We start from the raw sequence: 26,193 nt of genomic DNA, 5'->3' as shown, positions 1-26,193 counted from the left end.
ATTCCATAGCCCCCCTACCCAACAGAGGAAAAAGGTGCCTCAGCCTGTATAATTCTCAGCTATGCATCAGCAAACGAACAGGTATTGCCTTACACACACTTAGTCTCTTTGCTTGTGTTCTAGAAAATTCTATTTCAAAACCTCCAGTGGTCAAAGTCTAAAACTGGACATTCCCAAGTCCCCTGAGACAGTTAAACTATCTGTAAAGTAAGGTCATCCTGCAAAGGCACTGTAACTGCCCACAAAGCAGGAACTATGGCATCTGCTCAGGTATTACCATGTCTGCTTTCCCTACAATAAATGGTTCCAAGGACTGAAACTAAACTGGTGTCTTCTATGCTCTGGGAGTGATGTCTTCACAATGACTTAGCCTGTGTATGGACGGTGCTTTTCAGTTTTAAGGTCAACATAGAGGCTTTGTTAGTATACATTAGGAGAGAAATTACTTTCAGATTGTGATGGTAGAATTACTTCTACAGTATAAGCAATGTCATGACAAGGTCACCAAACTGCATAATATTTTCTCTTACCATATTGTACCAGGCACTAACAATGTATTTCTCCTCCATGTCTCTTTGAGTCTTCGTTTTCTCATATTCTTTCTGAAGCACAACCACATGTAAATGAACCAAATGAATTCAATATAAAAATATTTACAATTCATTGTCTAAACCAAAGAATACAATTTATACTACAGCAAGGCCGTATCTTACGGCGCAGTGTAGTTACTGACCTCTAATGAGTGGAAGAGCCGATCGCGCTCCTGCAGTTGGTTTTTAAGTGCCTGTATTTCTGGTGCTGCTCCTTGATTCTGTTTAGGGTCTAATGTACGGATAACCTGCAAAAATAGAAGAAAAACAAAGCATACATATATGTTCACACAGAGAACCTAAAAATGAAAACAGAAGCAACCCCCCTCAAACTATAAGAATCTAGCATCTAAGAAAGCAGTCTTAAAAGTGAAAATGAGGCAGAGGCTATGGCCCAGTGGTATAGTGCATGCCTAATACACATGGGGCCCTAGGTCCAATCCCCAGTACAAGGCTAGAGGTCAGGGAATCAAAATGTGCATATAGCTATAGACATCACTACCATAGCAAGCATGAAGCTATTATTAATCCCCCCACCCCAAAAAAAGCAGAAAAGAAAAATAATAAACAAAAGCTATCAAGGACACCTAAAATGTAAATGTAGGAATAAAATAAAATTGCTGCAAATTCCCAATGATACAGACAGGATTACTGGTCCCTGCTAAAGAGACGTATACACAGTTCTGTTCTGTTTTATTGCAGCTAGCCCTGCACACATAATCAGAAACGTATACAAAGGTAACTCTTACACAGGCCTGTCTCTTCTGTGAGGCATGAACATGGGATGTAATTCTACCTGACTCTTCACAGATTTCTGGAAGAGAGGTCATTTTGTTCTTCAATAGTTTTATTATCAAAATGTTCAAACAGACAGACCTTCAAATAGTTCAAATCCATTTATTTTTAACTTGGTACTTTGTCATATATCTTGTCCTCTCTTATGTGTGAGAAATAATTCTCAATCCCTATATCACATAACCCTTAAATACTTCAGTGTATACACATCCCTCAAGTTTTCTTCTTTTTTTTTTTTTTTTTTTTTTTTTTTTTTGTTTTGGAGCTGGGGACCGAACCCAGGGCCTTGCGCTTGCTAGGCAAGTGCTCTACTACTGAGCTAAATCCCCAACCCATCCTTCAAGTTTTCTACTTCATTATCATAATAAGATTATGACCTGTAGGAACATATCAGTTCTGTAAAATGGCCAGTGTTCAGTCTGTTTTCATTTCCCATTTTTATAGGTGGGAGGGTTAGAGATTTAACCTGGGGTTTTGTGCATGCTAGGAGAGGACTCTACCTAGGAGACATACATCTCTAGATCTCTTCATATCTTTTATTTTGAGACATGGTCTTAGAAAACTGTCCAGGCTGACTCTGAACCCTCCTCCGTTGGCCTTATGAAGTAGCTAGAATCACTTGGCCAAGGTGTGTCTTATAACTGATTCCTTGTCCTCAATGTTGGACTCAAAGATTGATGCAATCTACCTGGCAAGCAGGATCCCTCATACCTCTCAGAGCTGGGGTTACACATGTGTGTACAATACACGGTTTCATGCAATTGCTGGGGACCTGAAATGAGGTCCAGATGCTTAGGCATCAAGCTCTTTATTCGCTCATGACTTTTATCTCCAATTCTGGATTATCTGATAGTAATTTATTGACTTTAAAAAGAGTGTGTATGTATATATATATATATATATATATATATATATATATATATATATATGTATTTTGTTTACATGTATGCAGGTGCATCAGCAAAGAGAATAGGATCCAATGGGACTACTACAACTACAGATGGTTGTGAACTGTCATGTGGTTACTGGGAATTGAACCCAGAACCTCTGCAAGAGCAGCCAGTGCTCTTAATCACTGAGGCATGTCTCCAGCCCTTTCTTTTTTTTTTTTTTTTTTTTGGTTCTTTTTTTTCGGAGCTGGGGACCGAACCCAGGGCCTTGCGCTTCCTAGGTAAGCGCTCTACCACTGAGCTAAATCCCCAGCCCCTCCAGCCCTTTCAAAAGCATCATTTAACTTGCTCTAACAGCTTCATGGTTTTCCTCTTCAAGTATGAAGAAAGATCTAGAAGACATTTTGATTCAGATTAATCATTCATGACAATGATATTCCATCAGGAAGCATCAAGTCTAGGCTACAGCATTCATTATACATTATTAATATCCCTTTTATTAAAATTTTTAAAGATTTATTTATTGAGAGGATTTGATTCCCAGCAGGCATATATATGATTGTGCACCATGTGACGATGGATGTCAAAGTAGATGTCTGGGAACTGGAGTTACAGATAATTGTGAGCCATCATGTTGGTGATGGGAACTGAACTGGGTTCTCTGCAATAACAAGTGCTCTTATCCACTAGGCCATTGCTCCAGCTCCTTAAACTTTTGTAAAAATAAAGGTTTGTTTATATGAGTATGGGTCTTTCTCTAGCCCCCTGGAACTGGAATTACTGAGAGTTGTAATCTGCCGTATGGGTGCTTGGAGCTGAATTTGGGTCCTCTACATAAGCAGCAAGTGCTCTTAATTGCCTAGACATCTCAACGTCTTAACACATTTTCAGGTGCATATAATGTAATCATTTTCTTTTTTTTAAATTTTTTTAGATTTATTCATTTATTATATATAAGTACACTGTAGCTGTCTTCAGACACACCAGAAGAGGGCATCGGATCTCTTTACAGATGGCTGTGAGCCACCATGTAGTTGCTGGGAATTGAACTCAGGACCTCTGGAAGAGCAGTCGGTGCTCTTAACCGCTGAGCCATCTCTCCAGCCCCCATGTAATCTTTTTCTTACCATGGCATTTTGATGCGTTTGTGTCATTCATTATACTCTGTTCTTGGGCGAGTGAGATGGCGAGTAGGTAAAAGCGCTTGCTGCCAAGCCTGAGGGCCCACGTGCCACCCCGGAACCCACACGGTCGAGGGAGGGTGCTGACTCGGGTCCCTGTGCTTGTTTGTTCTGTGTGCTCCTGTGCGTCATTACGCTTTGACTCCTTCCCTCATGCACTGTAACTCTGATTGCTGCTGCTGCCTGTTCACACAGGCTGCGCTTGCTTCTTGCTAGTCAATTTGTGCAGGGCCTGTTTGCATCACTGCTTCTTGCTCTGGATCGTTCTCTATTGTAAGTTTCTTGGATTGTTTTCTGTGCAGGACATCAAGTGCTATGGGTAATGGACTTTCAGCCTAGAGGACAGAATGGCTGGAAGTACAGGGAGATAGTTTAAGTTCATACTCACACTTTTGGCTTTTTCCAGGTATTTTTTATAGCGTTCTTCCATTTGCTTCATTTCTTCTTCTTTCTTCCGTAAAGCTTCTTGCAATTCTTCAATTCTTAAGGCTGTCCATAAAAGATGACCATAAAAAATTAAAATATAATAACATTAAAATTAAACTTATTTATAAGTAAATAATAGTTCAGAGAGACTGTTTAGTCTATTTTAATATATAATTTTCTCTTTAAAAATAATCTATATTTTTATTTTACTAAAACCTTCTTTTTAAAAAAATTTTTTAAATACTTATTTTTTGCATCTTCAGACACCAGAAGAGAGCATCAGATCCATTACAGATGGTTGTGAGCCACCATGTGGATGCTGGGAATTGAACTCAGGACCTCTGGAAGAGCAGCCAGTATTCTTAACTGCTGAGCCGTCTCTCCAGCCCCCAATATGATCTTTTTAAGTCTAAATTCTGATCCGTGCCATAGAGACTTAACATTAAGTGAAAGAGAAAGACAGTGTATGCTTAGTGAGATAAGCTAGACAGGAAAGTACAAATCGATTTTACTTGCATGAGTTTCCTAAATAGTTAAGCCTTGAGTGTTCAAGGCTCTTCCTCACTTTTTCTTCTATTAGTTTGAATATCTGGTTTTATGTGTAGGTCCTTAATCCACTTGGACTTGAGCTTTTTACATGGTGATAAGAATGGATCGATTTGCATTCTTCTACATGCTGACCTCCAGTTGAACCAGCACCATTTGTTGAAAATGCTATCTTTTTTTTTTCCACTGGATGTAAAACCATCCTTTGTCAAAGATCAAGTGACCATAGGTGTGTGGGTTCATTTCTGGGTCTTTAATTCTATTCCACTGATCTACCTGCCTGTTTGTGTACCAATACCATACAATTTTTATGACTATTGCTCTGTAGTACAGCTTTAGGTCAGGAATGGTGATTCCCCCAGAAGTTCTTTTATTGTTGAGCATAGTTTTCACTATCCTGGGTTTTTTGTTATTCCAAATGAATGTGCAAATTGCTCTTTCTAACTCTATGAAGAATTGAGTTGGAATTTTGATGAGGATTGCACTGAATCTACAGAGTGCTTTTGGCAAGATGGCCATTTTTACTATATTAATCCTGCCAATCCAGGAGCATGGGAGATCTTTCTATCTTCTGAAATCTTCAATTTCTTTCTTCAGAGACTTGAAGTTCTTGTTATACAGCTCTTTCACTTGGTTAGAGTCACACTGAGATATTTTATATTATTTGTGACTATTGTGAAGGGTGTTGTTTCCCTAATTTCCTTCTCGGCCTGTTTTTCCTTTGAGTAGAGGAAGGCTACAGATTTGTTTGAGTTAATTTTATATCCAACTACTCTGGTGAAGTGGTTTATCAGGTTTAGGAGTTCTCTGGTGGAACTTTTGGGGTCACTTAAGTATACTATTATATCATCTGCAAATAGTGATGTTTTGACTTCTTCCCTTCCAATCTGTATCCCTTTGACCTCCCTTTTTTGTCTGATTGCTTTGACTAGGACATCAAGTACTATATTCAATAGGTAGGGAGAGAGTGGGCAGCCTTGTCTAGTACCTGATTTCAGTGGGATTGCTTCAAGTTTCTGTCCATTTAGTTTGATGTTGGCTACTGGTTTGCTTTTACTATGTTTAGGTATGGGCCTTGAATTCCTGATCTTTCCAAAGATTTTAAGAGGAAGGGGTGTTGAATTTTGTCAGATGCTTTCTCAGCATCTAATGAGATGATCGTGTGGATTTTTTCTTTGAGTTTGTTTATATAGTGGGTTACGTATATGGATTTCCGTATATCAAACCAGACCTGCATCCCTCGGATGAAGCCTACTTACTTGATCATGATGGATGACTGTTTTGCTGTGTTCTTGGATTTTGACTGCAAAAATTTTATTGAGTATTTTTTCATCGATATTCATATGGGAAACTGGTCTGAAGTTCGCTCTCATTGTTGGGTCTTTGTGTGATTTAGGTATAAGCGTAACTGTGGCTTCATAGAAGGAACTTGGTATTGTTCCTTCTGTTTCTATTTTGTGGAATAGCTTGGACAGTATTGGTATTAGGTCTTCTATGAAGGTTTGATAAAATTCTGCACTAAACCCATCTGATCCTGGGCTTTTTTTGTTGGGAGACTTTTTATGACTGCTTCTATTTCTTTAGGAGCTATGGGACTGTTTAGATGGTTTATCTGATCCTGATTTAACTTTGGTACCTGGTATCTGTCTAGAAAATTTTCCATTTCCTCCACATTTTCCAGTTTTGTTGAGTATAGGCTTTTGTAGTAGGATCTGATGATTTTTTCAATTTCCTCAGTTTCTGTTGTTATGTCTCCCCTTTCATTTCTGATTTACAACAAAGTATTTAATTCCACTGGACTGCATTCTTAAAATAGTTACCTGCTCCTATGTGCATTTTGCTATATTGTAAAATAAAGTCTGACATTTCACTTTCATAAAATGAAGTTAAGGTTAACTACAGTTATAAATACCAAAAAAGGTATATGTCTAGGGCTAACTTATCACAATTACCTTGAAAGTATTTAGCTTCATATACTATCCATTACAATTCTTTACCACAGGTAAAGAATTTTGTGAATTAGTACTTAAAAATTAGTACAATTCTTAAAAATTTTTATTATTATTTTCTGTGTGTTTGTGTAGGATGATGTCATACAGGTGAGGCAGGTACAAGATAGAATGAGGCCTTTCATTGGACAAGAAGGAAGTACAGTGGGAGAAAAGTTTGAGGGAAGAGGAGGAGACTGGAACGGAAAGGATGGGAGACTGGAGGAGAGGGAGGAGAAGCTGCGGAGAGAACATGGAGGCTGATGTTAAGATTCTGCACTGTATCTTTACAGGTTGTTATGAATATTCTTAAGGGATGGATGTATACAGGGCTTTGTATATTTAGGTGGGCAATCCAATCTTATCAATTGGATTATTGGGTTGTGTGTTTTCTTGTGGCGATTTGACTTTGGGGGAGTGTGTGGCGGCAGAGACACTGGGCTGCCACGGAATTGGGATGTGTGTTTCTGGCAAGATATCTGCATTGGATCCTTGGGAACTAAAGTACAGGTACTTGAGACCCTGACACAGGTGCTGCCAATCAAACTTCGGTGTCCTACAAGGACAGCAAGAGCGCTTTGCTCTGAGCCATCTCTCCAAAACTTGACAACTTCTCTTTAGTAAACTATTTTTAAAATTTTTAATATTTTTCTTAAGCACATGTGTATGTACCTGTGTGAGTTTGTCAATGTGTGTGGGTGTCCTGGAGGCCAGAAGAGGGTATTGGATTCCCTGAGGTTTGAGTTGCAGGGGTTGTGAGCCACCAGTGTAGGTTCTGGCAATCAAATTCTTATCTTCTGGAAGAGCAGCAAGTGCTCTTAACTACTAAGTCATCTTTTCTAGTTCCCTAAGGGAAATTCTAAGTGGCTGAATAGATAAAAGGCCCATTTAAAAGAAACAAGTTACATAAATTCATTATCTCTAAAACAGTGTACGGCTAATGATGCTATTAGGAAAGACTTACAGCTGTTGTTAAATCTTGGCTCGAGATCTTCAATAATGGCTCTCTTTTTCTGTAATTCATTGTTGGCTTCATGCAGCTTCTCTCTGCAACAAAATATGCGACTATATCAACATTCCTGTTTTTGCATCTGCTTCTCTTTCCTGTGCTGGAGATCTAGTTTAGTCCTCACACATGCTACACAAGTTCTCTGCCTTTGACTACATGCTTAGCCCTTGTTTCTGTATTCTTTTTTTCATTTTGAACTAAAAATTTATTATATTTAAAAAAGACTTGCATTGCACACAAGTTCTTTGAGAAAAGATAAACAGTCTAAAGCTTTTTTTAAAAGGCAAAACCCAGTTCTTTTGGTTTGAAACAATAATTTCTTCTACATAAAACATATATGAAGATCTTCACGTTTTAAAAATAAGGATATTGTAAAAATTGAACTTCAACCTCTGAGAAGCTTTTCAATGCAAATTTTGTTGCCAAAGATAAATTGCTAAAAAAGATATTTAACAGAAAGAACATTAAAGAAGACACAGATATATACAATATGAACAGACCTCACAAGATAACGCAGAACAAAAGAATCAGATTCTGTTTATGACAAATCCTGCTTCAAAAACTAACAAAAAGTGATGAAGATTAGCACTGTGGCTAATACCGAGATGTAGTCAGATCAACTGGGAGAAGCAAGGATGAATTCTGTCAAATGTTCACCAACCTATATGTTTAGGAACTTAGGATATATAAATTACTATAAAAAGATTATGTTCCAATATAAAAAATAATAGACAGCAAGCTTTTCTCCTGTAACAGTTGAATAATAGTGTGACATATAATCACCCACTAACTGATTCCGTGTGGCACTGCATATGTGCCCATATTAAATAGCAACAGCTCTTGTTATGTCTATTGCTAATGCTTCAAAGCCTAACACTATAATAAATTCCTTCCTGCCTTTTTTCTAAAAGAGAAAATGTCTCATTGTGTAACTCTGGCTGACTTGTAACTCACTACATAGACAGGCTGGCCTTTAAGTCAGAGACCCACCTGCCTCTGCCTCCCACCTGCTGGGAATAAAGGCAGGCGTTGCCATGCCTGGATCTTTTTGTTCTTCAGTAAATTATTTTTCAAGGTCTTAATATCTAATATATTTTTATATACAGTATCTAATGTATATCTAATTATATACATATATATGCACACACACACATATATGTTACCATACTCTTAAAGAATAAAATAACTAAGCACAATGAGCAGTCAAAAGGTTAAAAATCAAACGTCTTCCTAAAAAAGCCTTAGACATCGCACATCTATCTCCTTCCAAGGGATAATCAATGTCCAAAACTTTAGTGTCCTCTGATTTACATGATGGTTTACTGTCTTATCTTACTCCTAAGCAATGTTACTCCTCTCTAGAACTTTACTTCCTGTGTTAATTACTAATTACATGTCTTCTAAAGCTTTCCTAGCATATCTGGACAGCACTATCTCTAGAAATCTCAGGTATATACAGCAAAACTGCTATATTATAGAGTATGTACATTTTTCAATACTCAGCAGTCAATGAGAATTATTATTGCTTATCAACTTTAGCAGTAATTCTCACTACTGATTTAATTTTTAAAGCTAATTTGATATGTTTGAAAATGGTCTCTAGTACAGTTTTAAATCTATACGTGACTACTGAGAGGTCCTATGGTGAGTTGAATATTCTTCCAAAAGGTAAGTTCTAATCTCTAATACTGTCATTGTGACACCATTTAGAAACTGTATCTTTTTAGTTAACACTTAACAGGATGCTGTGCTGGGTCAGGGCACACTCTGAACCCAACTACTGCTGTGGTTATAGGAATGCCCATGTTCTTCCTTAACTGTGGTTTCGATTCCCATGGTTTTAGTTGCTTATGGCCAGTTGATGTCAAACCATTAGAAAACCCCAGAGAGAAATAAGTTTTAAGTCCCATGATGTACAGAGGTGTGTGGTAAACTTCACATGTCCTGGTGTGCCATCCCTGACACGTCAATTATCCCTCTGTCTTGCGTATCCACTGTGTAGGTTATCCACCACTAGTTACTCAGTAACCATGTTGGTTATCAGAATAAGTGTTTTAGGACAGTGTTATAATAATTGTTCTACTGTATTAGAAAACTATAGTCAGAGGTATTTATCTATAGGAAAGAACCCAAAAAAATGTAGTGTTCAGAACTATGAGTGATTTCAAGCATTTCCTGAGCATCTCAGAAGAAACCTTGAGGCTGAGGGAAGCATTGTACAGAGAGAATGTCAAGTGAAAACAGAGGCTACCAACGGAGTGCCAAGGCCTGCCAAGGCTTCCAAAACTAGGAGGACTGGGGTGGGCTCTGCTCTTCATCCGCTAAGAAATCGATCTGTCAACAACTGATTTCGATTTTGTTGGCTCTGTAACTGTGAGAACATAATTCTGTTCCCTTAGCCCCTTTATTTGTGGTAATGTTTGCAACAGACACAAGAAACTAATACAGTCCTCAGTAAACACCCTGTCTGGTGAAGATTCTCAGCACGTGTGCAACTGAGCACACGACAATGGTTAAAGAGTGGATTTCTGACCCAAAGTATTCCACTGTTTTCAGAGAGGAATGGAAAATTCAAAATTACAAGACTTCCACTCTAGATTCTCATTCTAGGTAATCTTATAAGGGTTGGAAAGTAGCATTGTTTTAGTATAGTTAGAATCTATTATTAGACTTTCTAGAAATATCAGTGGCTAGGAATCCATCTCATCCAATATATTAAAAAACTGGATAATATACATCAAACTTTCAGAAAACACAATATGTTTCCAATTGTAGAAGAAAAGCCAAACTTATCTCTTTGGTGTGGAGAATGCCTATTTTAGCTTAATCAGTAGCTACTAATTCATAGCCTTCCTACACTTAACGCCTGCAAGCAATTTTGCGGGAAAATGATAGATTAAGATGTTACTGGGCTGAGAAAAATTATTGAAGATTTCTTCAGGAGGATCAAAAGTGATATTTTAATTTCTTATTTCATCTTTTACGTTACAAAGTCCTACTTAAAACAACTGTAATTCAGGCTGGAGAGATGGCTCAGCAGTTAAGAGTACTGACTGCTCTTCCAGAGGTCCTGAGTTCAATTCCCAGCAACCACATGGTGGCTCACAACCATATGTAATGAGAACCGATGCCCTCTTCTGGTATGTCTGAAGACAGCAACAGTGTACTCATATATATAAAATAAATAAATCTTTTTTTTAAAAAAGGAGAGATAAAAGCTGGTGCTGGCTCAGTGGTTAAGAGCACTGAATGCTCTTCCAGAGGATGTGAGTTCAATTCCCAGCAACCACATGGTGGCTCACAACCATCTGTAACGGGATTCACGGCCTCTTCTGGTGTGTCTGAAGATAACAACAATACATAAAATACATACAACATACATAAAATAAATATGTAAATCTTTTTAAAAAATTGTAATTTAAAGGCTTACTTGAAAAATACGGTACTGACAAACTCTCTACTTTAAGGAAGTGTATTTGTTGATATGTCTAACACAGTCCATACACCTAAGGCTCACGGGACATGGAGGAAGAGGGGAGTGCAAAGGCTTTTTGTTCAGAGCCAGAGGAGTAGGACATTTGCCTCAATACAGTGTCTTCTAAAAAAAAAAGACATGAAATAGAGTTGGGCAGGGAGAAGGTGTTAGGGGAAGGAGTGTGGGATGGTGAATATGATCAAAATACATTGTAGGAAATTCTCAAAGGACTAGTAAAACTGTATTTTAAAGAAGCTTATTTAAAAATGAATGTAGGGCTGGCAAACTAGTCTGTCTGGGCAAGGAAGAAGGGTGCCTGTTCCGTATGTGCAGCTCTACTGCAGCACAGATGACTACTAGATCTAATGTAGTCTACAGCTGCATTTAGAGCTGAGCGGCTGCAACAGAGGCCAGGACTTGTACAGCCTAAAATAATTACTGTTTGGCCTGGCACAGAAAAAGGCCGTGAATAACATGACTATTATAACAAAGATAGGAAGCTCTAAAGTTCCCACTGAAAAAACAGCCCTAAAACCGTTTGTTCTGGAGTCTCCTACTGTTGCCTAAGTTGGCCTGACACCAGGAACAGTTCCGCTGTCTCAGTCCCTTGACTGCAGGTGTGAGTCATCAGGTCTCACAATCACTGAACTGACTGATGTGTGGGGATTTGGGGAGAAATGATCCTGCAGTCACTACCAACAGATGGTTTCCTCCTGAATCTTCAAGGACCGCTTATGCCCTGTCAACATCCTCTGTACCCACAACAAAGTGCTTTTGTTCTGTTACGTGAAGAAGAGCCTCAATGAGTTGTCTACTTACAGATGTTCTTCAAGCTTCTTTTTTAGAAGAACTGACTGAAAATGGAAAATAAGAAATTAGCTCATTATTAACATTTTAGTTAACAAATTTCTTTGTAAAAATTGAAGACTATATACTAAATTATTTGGAGTAAGCCCTCAGTAATTTCTTTGTTCAAAAAGCTCAAAACCCAATGTACCTCAATTTTCTCCTGTTTAATAAAAGAACAGACTAGCCCAGCAGTTGAGAGTAGTCAGTAAGAAATACACAGAAACTAGATAAATTCTGTATACAGAGGGAAATGAATTTAAAAGCTACTTATATAGAGACCCAAATGTTCCTGGACTCAGTAGCCACACAGTACCCTACCATGCAGATTTTCCTATCCTCTTTCTTTGCACTATGATAAGGTCTCAGGATTGCTGCCATACTTCAATTGATAACAAGTGATGTACTCTGGCAGGGGCATATAAAGGAACTGATGGTAAGATGCTGAGAATGGAGTTTTGACTTGGTATTTTTTAAAGGTCTCCTGAAAAGCAGGAACTCAAAATTTACCTAAAAATAAGCAACAAAGACATTTAACAAAGACTACCAGGTTTCATACTTTTAACACATAGAAGTGTTGATATTAATAATGGATTTGTAAACTATATGATAAATGACACTCAAAACCAGTTAATGTAGGCTTATAAAACAAATAGCTCAATTTCTTAATAACAGCGACAAGGAGAAGCAAGCCCTCTAATTTTTAGTTGCCCTGTTTAATGACGACCACCATATATATTCATTCATGTCTGCCTACTCCTGCCATGTAGGAATGACCTGCAGCTCACCATGTATGAAGCCCAGTTCGCCTTGCACTCATGACTCTCCTCCTAAATGTAGAAGGTGCTGGGATCTCAGGTGTGGATTACCATGCCTGATTTTATTCAAGTCAATTGTAACATAGCTTTGGGACATTTCAAATTCATATCTTTCCCAGTATGACAACTGTAATTAGACCAAAGTACTTCACCACTATTTCCTCCAAGACAACAGGAAGATAATAACCTTACTTACTAGCTTTTAATATTTATTTCTTTATTTTTGAATAATTATAGTTTGTTCTTTCTTTGCTAAGAGGATGAAATGGAAATATTAAAAATTCTTGATATTATGTTTTGATTAGATCCTAACAAGTTATTCTGAATTATTACAATTTATATAGTAAATAACTAAATACAAGGCCAATGTGCCAGAAATCAAAGCCTGCTATATACATGGCATAAACCTCACAATAGTAATATCAGCCCTACTGTACAAGTGAGGAAGCTAAGCCAAAGAATATTTAGTAATTTCTGTCCAGGATGGCAGAGACCCTAAGACCTAGGCACAGCCTCCCTTTCCATGCATTCTTTGGTCAGTGCCTTTCCACACTGAAGACTGTAATTATCAAAATGTGTGACTGGAGATCATAAAAGGAAGCTTGTGTCAAAATAAATTATATAAATGAACTAATAGGGAGAGCATTTCTACATTAAGATTTTGATATACTTTAAAAATTCTCAGAGTTGGGGATTTAGATCAGTGGTAGAGCGCTTGCCTACCAAGCACAAGGCCCTGGGTTCGGTCCCCAGCTCCGAAAAATAGAAAAGAAAAAAAAATAAATAAAAATTCTCCTTGTAAAGAGCAAGTATTTATGAAGGAAGTAATTCTAGCATGTTCATTTTTCATGAGTCCTACTCTAAAATTCCAGTATTATTGACTATAATATCAGATAAAGTATACAATTTAAAAACTTCTTAAGTATATGGAAATGAATAGGAAGCCATACTTACAATAGCCTTGAGCAGAGACCATGCCAAGAGACAGAGAGGACATATTAGTATGAAGCAAACACAGCAGCCAAGAGAAGGAACCATTTAGTAATTCATGAACAGAAGTAAAAGATATGCATTTTTCAGAACTGTACATTTCTCTTTCTTCTAGGTCTCCTCATCCTGTCTCGTTCTCTGAAGTTTTATATACTGTGGCTAGCTCAAATTATCCATATGACTGGATATAAAATGAATTTCTGCTTCCATGCTAAAAACAAATGACATAAAAATAATAATAAAAATGTGAAGACCACCATGCTCTGACTGAAGGTTGTAAGAAAAGGCTGTTTTGACAACAGAGAAGGCAGCAATTCTATCTCCTTCAGAGGGAAGGAGTCAGGTCTAGAGGCTGCTCTATGCAGCACACTGGCTATTGAGGACAGAAGAGAACAACTTCAAAAAATCTGATGGGTTAAAAGAACTACACACCCTGAACTAAACTAATCATTTCTCTAAGGGATCTGGAGTCTTCGAAACAGATTCTGTGTGCAGAGAACGTGGCAGGAAATCTTGCTTAGATCTGAGGGAGACATCTCAATGCTGTGCAGGCAGTTAAAAGGTGACCGGTTTATACAAAGATTTACCTCTGAGATATGATCCCCTAACGCCATGGCACACATGTCTAATTACATGTCTATCACAGCGATAGTAAGCTATGCCAAGTTCCTTCAAAGAACAAGCCCTTCATGTTTTAGTTTAAGCACGAGGCCCCACAAGTGGTTGCTTGTGCCTTCCACATTCAGTTAGCTGACACCTCACCATGCTGGCCTCCTGTGTTCCCTCCTCCTTTCCCCTTTCTATAAAAACAAATCCACAGGCCTCACCTCAAGGTTTTCAAGACCCAAATGAATTTTACAGACTGGTTAAAGGGATCTAGAGATGTCAACAAATTAAGAACTTCTACATCCTATGATTCACCTCTAACACATTGCTAATTAAGCTCCATTATTTCAGTATACTAATTTCACTTCTTTGAGATTTACCATTTATACATGTTTTTTTTAAATCATGACATTGGTTGGGTGTGGGGATGGCTATTTGTAGTAGAACATTTGATTTGGATCCTAGAGGCACAAAACAAATTGTATTTTTTAAGAAAAAGAACAACAAAAGGCTTGGTATTTTATACTAGTTCCATGGTAATAAAGGTTAAAAACAGTGTTGAAAATGACAGTAGTTGTGAACTGATCTGAGAAACTAAAACAATTATCAACTCATTAAGAAATAAACTAGCTCATAAATCAAACTGACACACTGATGATATAAATAAGATGTATGGGGCTGGAGAGATGGCTCAGTGGTTAAGAGCACTGACTGCTCTTCCAGAAGACCTGAGTTCAAATCCCAGCAACCACATGGTGGCTCACAACCAACTGCAGTGGTATCTGATGCCCTCTTCTGGTGTGTTTGAAGACAGTGACAGTGTACTCACATATAATAAATAAATATCTTAAAAAAAAATAAAAGATGTGTAGACAAACCAAACTAAGTCTGAGGCTTTGAGGGCTTTTATATTTAGTATTCCTACACTTTAAAGTAGTTTACTTAACTCTCTTCTGTTTTCAGATGTTCTATGTTAGTACAGTTGGAGAAGATTCCTCCATCTGACTCATCAGTGGAGAAAGTTTAATTGATTCTGCTCAAATGTCTGAGACTACAGTACAAGTGTACCGCAGCAGAAAACAAGACTGATTTATTGACATTTAACTTCCCTCTTCTTCCCACTGTTCTTAAATACTTTTGTGCTTTGGTTTTATTGGGAATGCTTTATTCAGCATAAAGGATGTGCCGATTGCAGCGTGTTTCTTGTGGCCCGAGACTGTCTCCTAGGTGCTGCTGAGCAGTGTGAATGGTGGCTAGTGCGGGAGATGACTCCTACGATCCAGGGAGAATGTGCCGACAGCAGAGGGGAGCTGTGATGGAGATGTGCAGAGTGGTAGAAGAATGTGAAGAGGCCAGTGTGGACTTGGACACTCAGAGATGACAGGATACTAGAGATGCATTATTTTCTTAAATACCAAGATTATATAAAACTTTCTTCTTGGGCATTCCTTTACTTTTGGGGGGGAGCTGAGGAAGAAGAAAACCTTTTACCTCACTATGATTGAACACATATAAGATGTATAGGCTCAATTTACTATATTGGCTGATAAATACAAGTGAACTTTCAGTTTCTTGCAGAATCAATTAAAACAGGGCTTAAATAAGGAATGCCAGTGAAAAGAAAAACAGTATTTCTTCCCTATAACCAGTATAACACTAAATTATTGGATATCATCAAATAAAAACCTGAAGATAGGTCCAAGGAATGGCTCAATGGCAAAGGCATTTGCCACCAATTCCCATGACACATGGAGAGAAATAACTCCCACAGGTGACTGTGGATCACATGTGCACACGCGAGTACATGCCTCCACAACTTAGTTATTTCTATAACTACAGGTTTTCTCAGTTTTGTGAAACTTTTGGGGCATGGTTGGAACATATCAAAACTTACATCTTCTGCTTTTGAGCCTTGATCCTGCAAAGATTTTTGCAGTTCTTCTACTTGTGACTGTACTTCCAGAAGTCTCTGATTCACAAGCCTGAAAAGCAAACACACATTAATTCCCCAAGTTGACCTTTCCCCCTGGGTGGTCATAATGATTTCACCAAAGGCATCACTGGCAAACTATGGACTCAGGTTGTGTAACTGCAATAGCACAGGCACAGTTGGTTGTAGTCACACTGTGTAACTGCAATATCACAGGCACAGTTGGTTGGAGTCACACTGTGTAACTGCAATAGCACAGGCACAGTTGGTTGTAGCACAGTATGTAACTGCAATAACACAGGCAGTTTCATATCATAAGTAAATATTATATCCATATTATTTTTTGTGTCATTTATAATTTCACTGTGGGGCTGGAGATGCAGCTCAGCTGGTAGGCACTTGCCTAGCATGCATGAAGTCCTGGGTTCTATCTATGTATAAACTAGACATAATGGGACACGCCTATGACTCCCAACACTTGGGGTGGAGGCAGGAAGGTCAGAAGCTGAGGTCATCCTTACATACAAAGTAAGCCTGAGGCCAGCCTGGTATACATTATGAGCCTGTCAAAAAAAAAAAAAAACCAAAAACCAACCAAACAAACAAAAAACCACAACCAAACCTAACAACCTCACTTCTGCATTCCGTTCTTCTTCATTGGTTTTTAAATCTATAATGCCACTGTGGACTACGGGATCTGGAAGACCTGAGCTTTCATTTTTATATCTTCTAACTGAAAACTTCTAAATATTCTTTAGCTTCAGCTTCTTCAGTTTTTCTTTTTCTTTTTTTTTTTTTCTTTTTTTTTTTTTCCAGAGCTGGGGACCGAACCCAGGGCCTTGCGCGTGCTAGGCAAGCGCTCTACCACTGAGCTAAATCCCCAACCCCAGCTTCTTCAGTTTTAAGATGGAGTTAATAATACTACTACAAGGATTATAAAAGGCAATTTTATGGCATTTTAGTGATCATCTGGCATATTACACATTTAATTATTTGCTACATAATATCTTGGAATTCCAAATAACTTTGTTAGGAAAGGAGGAAAACAAATCATCTGTAGACGACAAGATACTCTACAAAGAACTTTTTTTTTTTTTTTTTGGTTCTTTTTTTTGGAGCTGGGGACCGAACCCAGGGCCTTGCGCTTCCTAGGTAAGCGCTCTACCACTGAGCTAAATCCCCAGCCCTACAAAGAACTTTTAAAACTGACCGAAAAATTTCAGTGAGACAGCAAGGTAGAAAAATCAATATCCAAAAATAGTAGCTTTTCCTTTTTAAGACAGGGTCTCACTATGTAGTCCTGGCTAGTGTGGAACTCACCATGTAGACCAGACTGGCTTAAACTCTGAGAGATCCACCTGCCTCTGCCTCCCGAGGGCTGGGACTGAAGAAACAAACCACCAAACCCTGCCAATAGTAGTTAATTTCTACACCAATAATGAACTTCCTTAGAAAGAACCCCTAAGTTGTGGAAGTCTCCAGAATACCCAGGATATAGCTCACAGACTAAGAAGTTAAGGAGTTGGGGATTTAGCTCAGTGGTAGAGCGCTTGCCTAGGAAGCACAAGGCCCTGGGTTCAGTCCCCAGCTCCGAAAAAAAGAACCACAAAAAAAAAAAAAAAAAAAAAAAAAAAGAAGTTAAACAAGCTGGAAGGCCCAAGTGAGGATGTTTCAATCCTCCTTAAAAGGGGAAGCAAAATAATCATGGGAGGCAGAGGGAGGGAAGGATCTGGGTGGGAAAGGGGGGAGACGGGAAAAGGGGCAACAGGATTAGGTCTGTGGGGTGGGGGCAAGAGAATTAATGGAAATATGCAGCTTCCAGGGGTGGGAAATGGGGGGACCCTCTAGAAAGTCCCAGAGACCTGAGAGGTGAGAGACTCTAAGGACTCAATAGGGATGACCTTAACCAAAAAGACCAACAGTAGGAAAAGGGAACTCAGAGTCCACCTCTAGTACATAGACAGTGCACCAAGTGGAGAGACAAGATTACCAACGCAGAATCGAAATTTCTGACCCAGAATTGTTGCCATCTAAAAGAACTGCAGGGAGAAGAATGAAGGACACACTGCAGGAAAAACTGTCCAGTGACTGGCCCAACTTGGGATCCATCTCACGGGGGACACCAAGGCTGGACACTATTACTGATGGTCAGATGTGCTTATAGATGTGAGCCTGGCATGGCTGTCCTCTGAGAGGATCTACCAGCAGCTGATTGAGACAGATGCAGATTCTTACAGCCAACAATTGGACTGAAGTTGGGGACCCCTATGGTTGAATTAGGGGAAGGATTAAAGAAGCCAAAGGGACAGCGACCCCATAGGAAGACCAGCAGTCTCAACTAACCCAGACCCCAGAGAGCTCCCAGAGCAGAACCACCAACCAGGAGCACACACAGATCAGTCTGAAGCCCCTGGCACATAGATAGCAGGGGTCTGCCTGGTCTTGCCTTAGTGGGAGAAGACGTGCCTAATCCTTGGGAGAGCAGAGGCCCTAGGGAAGGGGGAGGTTTGGTGGGGGGCACCCTCTCAAAGGCAAGGGGAGGAGGAATGGGATGAGGAACTGAGGGAGGGGGACCAGAAGGGAGAGGCAAAGGCTGGAATGTAAATAAATAAAACAATTAAACAAATTTTAAAGAAGGAAGAACACAGAACAGGATGACTGCCATAGCCCCTGCCCCTGCTCAGCAAACCAAACCACAAACATTTCTAGGAACAAACCTAATCAAATATGTAAAATACCTGTAGAGTGAAAATTACTAAAGACAGAAACTAAAGAAGATGGGAACAGAACAGAAGATGGGAAGAGCTTCCATTTGATGGAATTAATATTGCTAAGATTTCCAAAGTACTCAAAACAAGTGCAGATTCAATGCAATTCCCGTCAACATTCCACTGGCATTATCCGTAGAAATAGAGAGACTAAGGCTGGTGGCATCACTCACTAGATTAGAACGATTGGAAAGTTGTAGTAACAACAAACAGCACAGAGTTGAGATATGACCAGACATACCCAATAAGGTAAAAGAGGCATGTTCAACTCTTGACAAAAGTTCAAGGTACTTGGGAACAAAGACAGCTTTTAAAACTAATGGTTCCGGGGTTGGGGATTTAGCTCAGTGGTAGAGCACTTGCCTAGCAAGTGCAAGGCCCTGGGTTCGGTCCCCAGCTCCAAAAAAAGAAAAGAAAAGAAAAGAAAAAAAACCTAATGGTTCCAGAGAAATAAATATCTGCATGTGGAAGAATGAAACTAAATCCATATCTCTCACCTTGTGCACAAACCAATTCAAAGTGAGTCAAAGACCTTAAGACTTGAAACTTGAATGCCATTATAAGAAGATACATGGAAAACACAAGATCCCTGGCATAGGCGGGAAGTTCCTCAACAGGAGGACAATACTTCAGGAAGCAGAAGGGACAAACTGACAAGTTAGAGTGTAGGGAGTAATAGAAAACCCGGACAGGAGGCCTACAGAATGGGAGAAACTCTTCTGTCAGGTATTCATATGATAAGAATTAATGGGCAGCAATTATAAAGAAATTAAAAAGAGGTTGTGAGATTCCCTGTGTCTGGGACTGGAGTTACAGCAGAAACAACTGCATACTTCTGCTTAGCACAGCACTGTTCACAAAGCTAATACTAACAGCACAGGTGGTCATGGATGAATAAAGAAAACATTGACTAAATACATTTTACTCAGCCATAAAGAGTAATGAAAATTTGTCATTTGCAGGATGGAATTGGAGGATACCATGTTAAGTGAAAAAAGGTAGCCACAGAAAGAAAAGTATGTTTTCTCTCAGATTTGGAAACTGAAAAGAGGGGGAAAAAGTAGAATAGAGACTGCTTTTAAGAACTGAGAAAAGGCCCAAGAGGTGTGTGTGGCCTTGATGGAGTGGGAGGGAGGCAGAGAACTGACAAGGCACCGTAAAAACATGACATACTGGGGCTGGAGAGATGATCCAGCAGCTAAGAGCACCAACTGCTCTTCCAGAGGTCCTGAGTTCAATTCCCAGCAACCACATGGTGGCTCACAACCATCTGTAATGAGATCTGATGCCCTCTTCTGGTGTGTCTGAAGACAACAACAGTGTACTCAAATAAAACAAACAAACTAAAAAAAAAATCCCAAAACAAAAAACATGATATATTTAAGTATAAAAATGCCATACTGTATCCTACAGATGTAGGAACTAACATGTGATGATGATGATGATGATGTCAGAAAACTAAGTCATTTGTATCATATAGGTACAGTATGAAAACTACCTGCTCAGTTTCTGAAGAGAAAAGAACAATTAGAGTGTATGGGAGAAACAATATGAAAAAATTGTGAATGTTTTCCGCACTGGAATAAGATTTAGAGTAGAAGAAGCAGGTCTGATTGGAATGGTTAAAATACAGAGAGATCAATGAGTGCACCTTAAGATGCTTCCGTAGTCCTCTATAAGCTCCTTTTCTTTACAGTCTGCTCTAAGCTTCTGTTGCTAAAAATAGCAGGTACTTCAGACATGGGACTTAGAGCATTGAGCTGGAACTGACCTGGAAGGCTCCTCCCTGTAGCATCAGAAGGTACTATGTGAGCTACCTGAGTGGGAAAAGCAAACCGCAGTCCTAGTCATCTGTGAACGAAGCCTGGAGACCACAATGGTAATGACCAGCCAGGTAAGATGTCCCTAAGGACGCAATACTGGCAGTTTAGCTTGGTATAACCAAGAACTATGTAATTGAAGCTAGGCAGCTACCCGTTGCTAAAGAGGTTATAGAGGAGAACCCATGCTGCCATTTTCCTACCTTAATAATTTTCTAACTGTATTTCTATTCCTACAGTTAAGTGAAACTCTCACACTGTATCCAAGAACCTTCATTTTTAAAACAGATGGAGACTATTACAGTGATCCACAACTGATCAAAGTACAAGTAAGTGGCCATGGGGTGCCCAACCCCTATTAATACATCTACAAGGCAATCCCTTCACGTACATTCAAGTTAAAGAGAGGATTCAAAGATTTTAAGTGGGGTTGGGGATTTAGCTCAGTGGTAGAGCGCTTGCCTAGGAAGCGCAAGGCCCTGGGTTCGGTCCCCAGCTCCGGAAAAAAGAACCAAAAAAAAAAAAAAAAAAAAAAAACAAAAAAAAAAAAGAAAGAAAGATTTTAAGTGTCAGAAGACCAGGTCTTGTAGAAACTACATCCATGTGTTCATGAGATCTCATGACAATTTCCAGACAATGTACCCATGAAGTCTCAACAATATGGTTGAGGCCTCGAGCTTCCACAAAGAACTACAGGCAACTGAATAAGCTGGGCGGAAGAGGTGGCCCTTCAGGGAAGAGCACACCCATTGGCTGTAGAGGGACAAATGTTCAGTCCTGAAAAACATACATACAGGTAACACTGTATTAAGGGATATATATGCAAATTCATACACATGTATGCAAGGACAATTAATGAAAGGAGAGGCCCTGAGTTTGAAGGAGAGCAGGAAGGAGGGGACTTGGAGGGAGAAAAAATAAGAGCTGTTGTAATTATATTATAGTTAAAAAAATATACTAGCATGTAATCATTCTTCAAATAAATCCCGAGACTTTCTTTACAAATACCAAAAGCAAACAGACAAGAGGAGGCTGTGGCTGGCCACTCCACCTGCACGCTCTACCTGTTCTCTGTCTCCAGCTCATTCTTGCGAAGATTTGCATCATCTAGAAGGCTCTGCAATAAGGCAATTTTCTCATTGTCTGAACCCTCTTGGTTGATTTTTAACATCTTATTCTCATGCTGAAGACGAATAAGTTTCTCCCTGAATAAGAAAAATAAAAGCTGATTATATGGTTCATTAAGATACTATATTTACCATGATCCAATTATAAGTTAGAGTATCAATATACAGGATACAAATGAAAATTTAAGTGCCTGTAAGAGGTTCAGTGCCTTTATAAAAGCAAAAGGTTATTACTTTTAGGAACTCAACTCCTCCTAGAACGTATAATCTTCAGAAAGCGTTTCTGTGTATCATGACAAACGATGAAGAAAATTCCAAACCCCATTTCTTCTATTTAAATACTTAGACTATGAACCCACGACTACACCTGCATAGTGCATGACTGCTGCTGAAAACAAACGTCCCGATTCTGTGTATTTATGCATGCAGACAAATATTTGTTTTTCAAAAGAAAACTGGTACTTGCTAGTTACACTTAAAATTCCACAATCTTTTAATATTATATCTCAAAAACATAAACGACACAGTACTAAATATATAAATCAATTATTACTTGTTTAGACTATTTCAAGATTTTAATAATTGTTTTTTTCAAGACAGAGTTTCTTTGTACAGCCCTGGCTGCCTTGGAACTAGCTCTATAGATTAGGCTGTCCTTGAACTCACAGAGATCCTCCTGTCTCTGCTTCCCAAGTGCTGGGATTAAAGGTGTACACTGCCACCATACCTGGCAAGATTTTTAATATTTTAATAGTCAACTGCTTTATAAAAATCTTTGTTTATATTGTTAGCTAGTTCCTTAACTTTTTTTTTATCAGAAAAGCAAATTTTAAGTTAAAAGATGGGCACATTTCTACACATTCTGCTACTTTGCTTTAAAATCTTTTTCTCCCCACTTTTTACATTGTTTCAGGCTTCTAGTTCCTCCAAACCCCTAACATTGGTGAAAAATATCAGATATTAACTACTAACTGTCCATGACATATGCTGTAGTTTTTATCCCTTTTTAGTTTCACTTTTCAGCCTTGCTCCTATTTAACTTAAAAATCCTTCACCAATAGGCTTCCTTAACTGCTTCTGGGGTGACAGACACAGCTCTTTACTTGTGAGTAACTGGGAAGAGTAAGTATGTTCATTCAACTGATTCCACTTGTTCCCAGACGGTGAGAAGTAAAGCTCATGGGCTGGTGAGTTGCTGCCAGCCTAGGTGTGACTCCAGCCGAGATGGAAAGATGGAGCCACCTTCCCAGCTGCCCTTTAACCTCTACACCAGTGCTGTGGAGCACGTGTGTGCATGTGAGTTACCACGTGGATGCTGGGAACTGAACTCAGGACCTCTGGAAGAGTAGCCAGTGCTCTTAACTGCTGAGCTGTCTCTCTCAGTCTCATATTTGGTACTTTTTTAAAAACAAAAAAAATTCATGTCTCTGCTTCTCTGTATATGTATCTTGTGCGTGCAGGTGGCCTTGGAAGTCACAAGAGGGCACTGGGTTCCTGGAACTGGAGTTACCAATAGTTCTGAGCTGCCATGAAGGTGCTGGGAGCTAACTTGGATCATTTGTGAGAGTAACCAGTGCTTTTAAGCTGCTGAGCCTCTCAGGCCCTAGTTGGTATTTTTTTTTTTAAAGATGTATTTATTTATTATATATAAGTACACTGTAGCTGTCTTCAGACACACCAGAAGAGGGCGTCGGATCTCTTTACAGATGGTTGTGAGCCACCATGTGGTTGCTGGGAATTGAACTCAGGACCTCTGGAAGAGCAGTCAGGTGCTCTTAACCGCTGAGCCATCTCTCCAGCCCCCTAGTTGGTATTTTTAACAGCCAAGAAATAATAGTAGGTTCTTGCATTATCTCAGTGAGCATTTGAATATTTATTTCAAGGTTTTGGGCTTGTACAACTTTTATATATCCATAATTCCATTTCTTTCTCTAAAAGATGGCTCTAAATACCAAGGCTCCTTTAAAAAGAGGTAATGACAAGTATTCTTCTGCCTTATATCCCAAGAGTGTTCAAGGGCACAGTCTTGAGTGACACAGCGGCCTTGTTTCAAAATAACAACCACCACAACAACATATGTATGCACATTTATACATGCTTATACATACACACACACACACACACGCACACACACACACACACACACACACACACACACACACACACACACACACACACACGGTGGTGAGATGGGACCTGATGGATAATACATGATAAAGACAAGGACAACCAGAGCCAAAAGGTAAAAGCAATGTTCAAGATTCATCATCCCCTTCTCTCATTTTTCATTTGTACACATTAAGCTAGGATGTACTGTAGGGCACGAAATCTCTAAGATGCTAGGTCTAAATATACAGGTGAGGACTGTGAGGGCGGAGTTGTTACAGATGGGGACAGTTTGTCTGCAGCACTCCACCTTTATGAGAGCAGTCCAAGTGGACAATGGGTAAATCTTAGTAATTAATTGTGAATTAGGTTGACGGCTAAGTACACAACCTTTGCCTTGGGTATTTTCTGCATCTGCCGAGGCTCCGAGAGAGGGATATGTGATTTTTCTTTTGTAGTGTGAAAGACTGTCATACTCAAGTGAAAATAATTAGTTCTCCGGCTGAGTTAAAAAAGCTTCTAACATTCCCAAACATGAGAAGTTAGCGCTGCGTTCAGGCTGAGATGCACATCACAAAGAGGAGCTGGCTCTTTGTCTACTGAGAGTAAGAGCTCTGCGAGGGTGCTGTGCTAGTGACTGTCACTATCATTCTCCTTACCTGATTTCCGGTGTGACAATCTCTGCTGCAAGGCTGTCTGAAGACTCCTGGCTTCCCAGAGGCATTAACCCTATGAGTGCAAGGAAAGGTAGACAAAGTCAAGGAAGCACGACCACCTCCTTTGCATAAGAGATGCAGCTTCTGCAGGCAAGTACTATCCTCGATATGAATGTTAACACCAAAAACAAAGTCTGCTTTTTTGGGGGGTGGGATGGGGAGTTGTTTGTTTTATGGTTTGGTACTTGAACCCAGCTCTGTGGCTACTAGGCAAAACCCACCAATTTACTCAAGTAAAAGACCAAGTTACAATAGCGTTATGAGATTAATGTATCACTATAACAAATTTAAGGGTACAAATACATACCTTAAGTACATGTCAATGTTATCTAACTATTCCCATTACTTCTTTCCAACTATTTAATAACTGAATCAGAAGTTCTATAGCTGCTAAGCATTCTCCCTCTTCCTGCCTGCAATTCCCTGGTAACCCTAGTCTACTTTACGTCTGTCTGGGTCAATAAGTTCCTGTGTAGACATGTAGGCAGAATCGTGTACTGGTCTGTTTTACTTACTTAACACAGTTACTTTGATGATTTGCCCACATTACAGGACTTTCTTCCTTTTACTGATAAATAATATTCCATTGTATGCATCTATTGTATTTAGTTTGATGGATGTGAATCATTTCTACTTAGTGGTGACTGGATATTGCTGCTACGTACATTAAATATGCACAATTATCTGGTTTTATCTGCTTTCAGTTCTTTTATTAACATACTTAGAAGAGGAACTGGTGAATTACATGTTAATTTCATGTTTAAAACATTTCAAAAAGCTATCAAACTTATTCTATAACACTGCCCCATCCTACTAGTAATGCATAATGCTTTCGACTTCTGCTGATCAATTCTAATCAATGCTTACTTTCCTTTGTCTGGAGTATGGGGGGTGGTGGTGGAAAGAGCATCAGCCTCACTAGTTGTGTAAAGAACTCATTTGTGTTTTTCTGATGACCAATGATATCACTATTTCATGTGTTCTTTGGTCATCTGTTGATCTTCTTTGGAGATATATAGTTCATTCAATTTAAATCCTTTGTTCATGTATGAAATGGGTTTTATTTATGATTATTCAATTTTCAAATTCTTCAGTTATTCTGGGTATTCTGTGTATATATCCCGTGTTCATGTATATGTCTGTGATCATATGCAGAAGAGAGAAACTGACCTCTATTGTCTTCCTCAATCAGCCCTCACTTTATGTATATGTTTGTGTACTACATGTGTTCCAGGCATCCGAGATGGCCAGAAAAAGATATTGCTACTCTAGTTGCTTTGGTTTGTTTTTCAAGACAGGATTTCTTGGTCTAGCATTGGTTGTCCTAGAACTTGCTCTGTAGACCAAGGTGGCTACTAACTCAGAGACCTGTGTCCCTCTGTCTCCCGAGTGCTTGGATTAAGTTGGGTGTGACCACTGCCCAGCACATTTTTTGTTTGGCATTGGATCCTCTGGAACTTGGGTCATGTTGGGAGCTACCCTGTGGTTGAAGGGAATCAAACCCAGGTCCTCTGGAAGACCTTTCACCTGAGAATACCTCTACGCAGAGGAAAGTGGGTTTTAGTG

At 39.1% G+C, this 26,193-nt stretch overlaps 1 protein-coding gene across 2 annotated transcripts in view; it reads right to left on the bottom strand.

Annotated features, from left to right (window-relative positions):
• The window catches only part of Hook3 (hook microtubule-tethering protein 3), a 94,768-nt gene that overhangs the window by 2,954 nt on the left and 65,621 nt on the right, over window positions 1-26,193 (bottom strand). Inside the window, exons 14-21 of one of the 2 annotated variants that reach the window (NM_001136098.1) lie at window positions 24,571-24,640; window positions 21,743-21,883; window positions 16,055-16,142; window positions 11,720-11,754; window positions 7,381-7,463; window positions 3,845-3,945; window positions 734-838; window positions 531-602 (exon numbers count right to left, since the gene is read on the bottom strand). In NM_001136098.1, coding sequence (NP_001129570.1) covers window positions 531-602; window positions 734-838; window positions 3,845-3,945; window positions 7,381-7,463; window positions 11,720-11,754; window positions 16,055-16,142; window positions 21,743-21,883; window positions 24,571-24,640 — 695 coding nt within the window. Of the gene's footprint in view, window positions 1-530; window positions 603-733; window positions 839-3,844; window positions 3,946-7,380; window positions 7,464-11,719; window positions 11,755-12,776; window positions 13,766-16,054; window positions 16,143-21,742; window positions 21,884-24,570; window positions 24,641-26,193 lie in introns of those variants that run through there. The other variant, XM_039094555.2, reaches the window with a different exon arrangement.

This window comes from Rattus norvegicus, chromosome 16, assembly GCF_036323735.1.
Source record: "Rattus norvegicus strain BN/NHsdMcwi chromosome 16, GRCr8, whole genome shotgun sequence".
Lineage (NCBI taxonomy): Eukaryota > Metazoa > Chordata > Mammalia > Rodentia > Muridae > Rattus > Rattus norvegicus.
The sequence above is the reverse complement of the archived record's forward strand: the minus strand, read 5'-3'. Positions and strand labels throughout refer to the sequence as shown.